The sequence below is a fragment of the Saccostrea cucullata genome, unplaced genomic scaffold (assembly GCF_032062105.1).
Source record: "Saccostrea cucullata isolate Sc308-1 unplaced genomic scaffold, CSIRO_AGI_Scuc_v1 ctg19383, whole genome shotgun sequence".
Lineage (NCBI taxonomy): Eukaryota > Metazoa > Mollusca > Bivalvia > Ostreida > Ostreidae > Saccostrea > Saccostrea cuccullata.
The window spans coordinates 1-8,652 of record NW_026938450.1 but is presented as its reverse complement, the minus strand read 5'-3'; the positions used below and the strand labels follow the sequence as shown (position 1 = coordinate 8,652).

The 8,652-nt window shown below is 36.3% G+C and overlaps 1 protein-coding gene across 1 annotated transcript; it reads right to left on the bottom strand.

Moving 5' to 3' along the window:
• Positions 1-3,776: 3,776 nt before the first annotated feature.
• LOC134250326 (uncharacterized) lies at positions 3,777-5,852 on the bottom strand (the record flags this gene model as incomplete). Its single annotated transcript, XM_062732688.1, has 5 exons — positions 3,777-3,881; positions 4,067-4,270; positions 5,167-5,292; positions 5,392-5,460; positions 5,759-5,852. Coding segments are annotated over 5 exons (598 nt in total), but the record flags the coding sequence as incomplete, so codon positions are not given.
• Positions 5,853-8,652: the final 2,800 nt, after the last annotated feature.

Sequence of the window (8,652 nt, the reverse complement as noted above, 5' to 3'; positions counted from 1 at the left end):
CCCCCCCCCTTAAAAATTTAAAAAGGGCAGGGGACTCGATATATTATGTTCATAATATTTTGAACCCCCTCAAATTAAATTAAAAGGGCAGAGGGACTCGATATTTTATGGCCATAATATTTTGAACCCCCTCCCTGTAAATTAAAAGGGTAGGGGACTCAATATTTTATGGCCATAATATTTTGAACCCCTCCCTGTAAAATGAAATGGGCAGGGGGACTCAATATATTATGGCATAATATTTTGAACCCCCTACCTCTTAAATTAAAAAGGTAGGGGTTCAATATTTTATAAGGGGGTTCAATATATTGCAGCGAAAATGTGAACCCGGGTTCAAAATATTATGCATATTTTGAACCCGGGTTCAATATATCGCGGTATCAAAATATTATGCTACACCGGTAGTGTCCGGTAGTTCTTGAGAAGTCAAATATGTGAAAATTTTACAGACCGACTGACAATGGACAAAATGTGATCAGAAAAGCTCACTTGAGCTTTTAGCTCAGGTGAGCTAAAAAGGATGTCTGATCATCATTCACACTTTTATTTTACTTGTAAAAATATATACTGTAAAAGCACAAATATTCATTAGGGATTAAATTTCGTTTATTTAGTTTTTAACAATCATAACGAAATTAAATCCCACACGAAATTTTAAATGATTATGTACTGAATAAGGTTACCTTCAAAACAACGAAATTAAATGCCCACTAAACTATTCTTGGTAACAAATCAATGAAATTTTATCCCCATGAAAATCTGTGCTTCTACAGTATTACTTTAGTTTTGAATTATTTGGACAAATGCCTTACCTGTCATCACTGCACAGGTTTTTTTAAATTTTATTTTTTTATGTGTACTGTTCATGATTAAAAAACATAGTAAACTTAGATTATTAAATATTGAAAGGCATAAATCAATTTTTAAACACATCTGTAATGCAATAATCTATATCTATAGTATTATTAAGCAATTTAACTTTCATCTGGTATTTACTTTTATCAGTATTTAAACATACCAAATGTACTGAAACTTATCTAAAAGATGGATTTCCTCTCTTTTGCAATAACACAGAACTCTGTATGTCAAACAAGAAATCTGTGAGCCAATGCTCACTAGTAATACCCCCACTGATGTAAATAAGCACTATCATGTTAATACATGCAGATGCACAAAAAAATATGAAATTGACATCAGATTCATATCAAAATTAATTCCACCATATGGCATGCCTCAACAATGAGTGTAATAAAATTTCAAGCATCTGCTATAAATAGCTAATGAGAAAACCGCGACAAAGATTTGTTATGTATGAAACGGACAGACACACAGACAAACAGGAAGTTGACATCGGATTTGAGCAAAAATGTATCCCACCATATGGCATGCCTCAGAGAAGATTGTGTTAAAGTTTCAAGCATCTACCATGAGTAGTTGCAGAAAAAACTCGCAAAATTTGTTATGTATGAAACGGACAGATGCACAGACAAACAGGAAGTTGACATCGGTTTTGAGCAAATCATCCCACCATATGGCATGCCTCAGAGAAGATTGTGTTAAAATTTCAAGCATCTACTATGAGTAGTTGCTGAGAAAACTGCTATGAATATTTGTTACATATGAAACGGACAGACTCACAGACAAACAGGAAGTTGACATTGGCTTTGAACAAAAATGTACCCCACCATATGGCATGCCTTAGAAAAGATTGTGTTCAAATTTCAAGCATCTGCAATGAGTAGTTTCAGAGAAAACTTCGACTTATATTTGTTATGTATGAAATGGACAGATGCACAGACAAACAGGAAGTTGACATCAGATTTGAGCAAAAATGTATCCCACCATATGGCATGCCTCAAAGAAGATTGTGTTAAAATTTCAAGCACTCTATGAGTAGTTGCTGAGAAAACTGGCGAAAATTTGTTATGTATGAAATAGACAAATGCACAGACAAACAGGAAGTTAACATCGGATTTAAAATGAATCCCACTATAAGGCATGCCTTAAAGAAGATTGTGTTAAAATTTCAAGCATCTGCAATGAGTAGTTGCTGAGAAAACTGCAACGAAAATTTGTTATGTATGAAACAAACAGACGCACAGACAAACAGGAAGTTGACATCAGATTTGAGCAAAAATGTATCCCACCATATGGCATGCCTCAGAGAAGATTGTGTTAAAATTTCAAGCATCTTCCATGAGTAGTTGCTGAGAAAACTGGGGCAAAAATTTTTTCGGACGGACACACAGACAGACACACAAGGGTAAAACAGTATACCTCCCTCGCCTTCGGAGTGGGGGTATAAAAATGGACAATTTGAGCAAGCAAAACACAAATTTTACACTGGCTAAAGAAACCCACAACACAGTAACTATATAAATCTATATTTTCTGGTGGTCATGAATTCGGGGGTTTCTCCAACCAAAACAACAAGATTGAAACATCCATGAAAAGTTCTGATTTCTAATACCATTTTGACCTTTTTTTTAAAATTTCCCGGCCACAGTTACTGTAAACGTGGTTATATTGACGATTTGAAAAATTGCAATTTTTTGTTAATGAAAATTGACAAGTGTTAATTTTAAAGAAATATTGAATCAAGAGTTATGTATCTTTGAATTCATAAATTAAAAAAAATGAATTCCAGAGTTCGAGTTAGACCATCAAAGTTTTAAAGATTTACAAACCCTATAAGTGTGTAAGATTCAATTATATAAATTACTCTTTTGTATTTTGTTTTCATTAGAAGCGATCAATGTTGCCTGAGGTGACAAACTTGGTCAAGCAGGGCGTGATAATTACACTAAGTTACGCATGCTAATATTTGATTCACTAGCATAGATTCAATGGTCTTTAAAAGAGTCATAACTAATTACAAAGGAAATTAACAATAACTTTGATCTAGTTTTAATATAACGTAGGGGAAAGCCAGAAAATTAAGCGGTAAAGTTGTACAATGGAAATGTCTGTTGTGACGTTTTATATATGATTTGAAGTTTGACGAGTGTAACTTTTGACAAGGAAAGAAAAATCGTCAATATAGTCAAAATTAGTATATCATCAAAATTTCCTCGTTTACAGTATGTAAAGACTAAGAGAAATAAATACATTTACTAGTATTTTAGTTGAATTAGCCTATTGATGAAGGCAAAAAATGCTAAAACAAAACAAGGTCAAATACTATGAAATCACTATTTTTCGTGGGTTTAATTTTCAGTGTTTTTGAGGTAGGGAAAACCCAAAAATATATGACCACCACAACATGTAAAATTTCATATGCATTATTACAAACATTTTCCAACCACGAATTCAAATCCCACAAACCAATATTTTTTTCTCAAACCTCGAAAATTTGACCCCACAAAATATGTGATTTTACAGTATTTCACAGTTTTATGGCATTCATTCAAGCACAGCTTGTGAACACATGATGACATCATAAGAACCTGAACTCTTTATTCATTTTTTCAAAAAATTATTTACTACAACACAACTATATAAAGTATCCAACACAAGGATATTTTTCTTTTATAATAAATCGAACTTGTAATTAATTTTAAAAAACTATATTTCTACATGTACAAAATATTTTATGACATGGAATTTTTTAGAAAAACTACCATACTGGATGAGCTAATGACCTCTGTAAAGAACATCTTAAGTCTGTTATACACTAAGCCCAAGTTTGATTTTCCTTTCACTGAATTCTATTTGTGTGAGATTCTTTCTTTTTAAATTTATGCTCTTAGAATTCTGTCAATTAACTGACATCTTACAAGAAAAGGCAATCTGCTTCAGCAAACCTAAGTCAAATCGGAGAGTTTCAAAGTCCTTGTCTTCTGTGATTTTCAGGATGTGACCGGCAAATCTTTCAATGTACACTGAAAATTTTAAAAGGCTGTTCCAAAGTCTTGATGGAATTGTAATACTCCTAAACCCTTTTCACTGCTTGTGTGGGAGTGGATCCATTTTCAGTTGAGCAACTACAGTTTTCTTAGAACAACCTTCTGTTCCATTATACTGTTTTATGACCTTTTCGCTCTTTCCATGGTGTTTTCACTTTTACAAGACAGGTTCAGTTTTCCATTCATTAGAGCCTGAATTTGATTGTAGTCCATCACTTTAAGATAAGAATGAATCAATGTAGTTATCACAGCGATGTACTTAGCACACTCCTCTCGGTCTGCAAATCCAATCCTCCCCCCCCAGCACCTGCTCATACAGGTAATCACGGGGGGGAGAGTCTGCCGGGCCATCACTGCTACGCTGCCTAAAAATAGAGTCATCAAATGAAACTCTCAATCTACAATTAAATTCATACACATATATTATATTCTAAACTCTTCATTCTTTCTCACTTAGGCTAGCAAAGAAAAAATGTACTTGACACCTTTATGAGTTTTTAAAAATTTGACTAGTTATGAACTTATTTTCTTGATTTGGAAAAATACATTCTCTAATGATTTTAAAGCTCTTAGTTATTATAATGATTGGTGATATATTGCAGACAACAAGATAAGCCCTTTTATTCTAGATAATGTGTGACCTACCCTGAGAACACGACCTTGCTAGCGATCCTCTGACATTCTAGACAATGTCTGACCTACCTTGAGAACACGACCTTGCTGAGCGATCCTCTGTTATTCTAGATAATGTCTGACCTCCCTTTGAGAACACAACCTTGCTGCACCTCTGTTTTCTAGATAATGTCTGACCTACCCTGAGAACACAACCTTGCTGGCGTCCTCTGTTTTCTAGATAATCTCTGACCTACCCTGAGAACATGACCTTGCTGAGTGATCCTCTGTTATTCTAGATAATGTCTACCTCCCTGAGAACACGACCTTGCTAGCGATCCTCTGTTATTCTAGAAAGTCTGACCTACCTTGAGAACACAACCTTCTGAGCGATCCTCTGTTATTCTAGATAATGTCTGACCTACCTTGAGAACACGACCTTGCTGAGTGATCCTTTTATTCTAGTTAATGTCTACCTACCCTGAGAACACAACCTTGCTGAACGATCCTTGTTATTCTAGATAATGTCTGACCTACCCTAGAACACGACCTTGCTGAGTGATCCTTTTTTTCTAGATAATGTCTGACCTACCTTGAGAACACAACCTTGCTGAGCGATCCTCTGTTATTCTAGATAATGTCTACCTACCTTGAGAACATGACCTTGCTGAACGATCCTCTGTGAAGGACAACAGAATTTCCTTCATTTGACTTGTAGTGGCCAGGTCTAATGGTGTCTGATTTAAAGCAGTTTTATTTTCTAACATGGCTGGACCTAAAGGTATAAATCAAACAGATTTATTGGCTAAAATAAGCAAAAACAACAACAACATGTAAATGTAAGTTATATGCCTCCATGTGCTGATGAACATACACTGGTAGAAGGAACATGAGATAAAGAATATTTCCCCCTGTTGTGGAGTGTGAGGTAACAAATTTCCCCCTGTTGTAGGAGTGTGAAATAATTAATATTGTAGGAGTGTGAGTTAATGAATATCTTATTGTTGTAGGGTGACCTGTGCCCTCTGGATTTGCGTCTACACCAACTGCTTTGGGGTCACACCAAAGCCAAGTCAAAATTGCTACATAATATTTTATATTACCACCATGTTGTAAGAATACCTCCTTGTTGTAGGAGTTTAAGCCAATAAATAAATCAACATCTTATCTTGGTTTTAAGCCAGGGAATACCTCTTTTGATCAAATTTATTTCCTCCGTGCTGTAGGAGCAGTTTACACACGTCCAGTCTGTTGTTCATCACCATCATGGAGCGGGGGAATCAGGTCATCAGTCACCGCCAACAGGTTCACCTTTCCCACACTTCTTATCACCTCCTACACAAAACAGTGGTCCAAGTTAGCAATACAGCATCTACTATTGGGTGTTATTTCCCCCTTAGGATACACATACTACACTGCCATCTTAAGAAATAAAATTTAGTTAATGAAAATAATGCTTTCATTCCTATTATAAATTAACTAACAATTTCTCCTGAAGATTAGAGATCCATTTTCACATTTTTGTAAAATACAAATAAGTTTACCTGGGCTGAAGAAATGGTCCATAGTTTTGTCAGGAACAAAATTTAGCAGCTCTTTTACAACTTCTACGTGTCCGAGATTACAAGCTTCATGTAACGGATCCACCCAGCATTGTCCTTGGTATTAACATCCACACCTAAAAAAACTAGAACTGTCCAAACGGGACAAAATACCCCCGCTGGGTTTTTCAGAAGTAAGGTTTCCATAATAAAAATATGTATCAAACATGAATTATGAAATTTTTCTTCCAGTGACCTTGAACTTCCCCAAATGACCTTGGGTCAAGGTCATGACACTACCTTAGGTCATGGGCAATCGTTTTGTGAAACGACAACCTACCAAGTTTATCCATAAGAAAAATATACCCGGACACGTTAAATTTTTCTTCCAGTGACCTTGAAATTCCCCAAAAGACCTTGGGTCAAGGTCATGAACCCCCGGTGATGGGAATCTTTGCGTGAAATGAGAACCTACCAAGTTTATCCATAAGAAAGATATGGACCAGACATGAATTATGAATTTTTTCTTCCTATGACCTTGAACTTCCCCAAAAGACCTTGGGTCAAGGTCACGACACACCCTAGGGTCATGGGCAATCTTTTTGTGAAATGACAACCTACCAAGTTTATCCATAAGACAGGTATGGACCGGACACGGATTGAAATTTTTCTTCCAGTGACCTTGAATTCCCCAAATGACCTTGGGTCAAGGTCATGATACACCCTTGGGTCATGGGGAATCTTTGTGTGAAATAAGAACCTACCAAGTTTATCCATAAGAAAGATAAAGACCGGACACGAATTATGAAATTATTCTTCCAGTGACCTTGAACTCCCCCAAAAGACCTTGGGTCAAGGTCATGACACACCCTTGGGGCATGGGCAATCTTTGTGTGGAGTAGTAAATTCCAATGTTCCTCCATAAGAAACATATGGACCGGACATGTTTGCACAGACAGACGGATAGACGGACGGACAGACGGACAAGATGATTCCTATATACCCCCCCAAACTTCGTTTGCGGGGGAGGGGGGGTATAAAAACAGCCTTCATAAAACATGAACAGGGTCAAAGTTCAAAAAAAAATCATAAACAAAGACACTACAGTCTACTTCAGATATATAGATGCTCAAGGGACCAATTTTTTCTTCCCTCATATGTACTCCAAAATGCAAAAATGGCCCATGAAGACATTTTAAATCTTCTTCACTATACAAGAGGCCCACGGGCATACTTGCCAACCTCTGACATGTAAAAATCTGGTCATGACCAGATTTGGAAAGTAAAAAATCTGGTTATAACGTGTAACGACAGTCATGACATATTTACCATGATTAAATTATCTATAAATAAGTATTTGTGTATTGAGAATTTTTAAATTTAAAAAGAGGCCCATGGGCCTTATAGGTCACCTGAGTATTATGCAACAACTTTCCAGTGATTGAATTTGATTCATGTTTTAAGCCAGATGCTATGGCATTCACAATTTTGAAAGAGGCACCATTGATCATCATATCAATACACAAGTTTTGCAGTTCTTAGTTTTTTACTTAATACCCATATGCAGGGTAAGGGAACAAAAAATGCATTTCAACTAATCAGTAACATTCAGCAATAATCAATAGTGCCCCTACCACACATGAACCCCTGACCCTTAGGCCTTGATATTTGATTAATACCAAGGAGCAGATTTCAAACCATTCATCCATTTTCAGAATATAAGTAAAACCCCCCCCCCCCCCCCCGGTACCCTGACCCTGGGGCCTTGAAATTCACAATTCTGGAAGTTCCCCTTTCCAGCATAACTATATAGGTAGTTCATCTGCTTAATACCCTGGAGCAAAAAGAAAATTTTCAAAGATTTAATGTATTTTCACTATATAATCAATAGAGCCCCGCCCTAACACCAGAACCCCTGACCCTGGGGCCATAAAATTCACAATTTTGGTAGAGGCACTCTTGCTCATCATAACTATGCACTTAGTTAGTTTATTCAATACCCAGAAGCAGAAAAGATTTTCAAAGAATTCATGTATTTTCACTATATAATCAATAGAGCCCCGCCCTAACACCAGAACCCCTGACCCTGGGGCCAAACAAATTCACAATTTTGGTAGAGGCACTCTTGTTCATCATAACTATGCACTTAGTTAGTTTATTTAATACCCAGGAGCAGAGAAGAAATTTTTAGAGAATTCATGTATTTTCACTATATAATCTATAGAGCCCCGCCCTAACACTAGAACCCCTGACCCTGGGGCCATAAAATTACAATTTTGGTAGAGGCACTCTTGCTCATCATAACTATGTACTTAGTTAGTTTATTTAATACCCAGGAGCAGAGAAGAAGATTTTCAAAGAATTCATGTATTTTCACTATATAATCAATAGAGCCCCGCCCCAAACCCAAAACCCCACCCCGGGGCCATAAAATTCACAATTTTGGTAGAGGCACTCTTGCTCATCATAACTATGCACTTAGTTATTTATTTAATACCCAGGAGCAAAAAAAGATTTTTAAAGAATTCATGTATTTTCACTATATAATAAAAGCCCGCCCAACACCAGAACTCCTGACCCTGGGGCCATAAAAT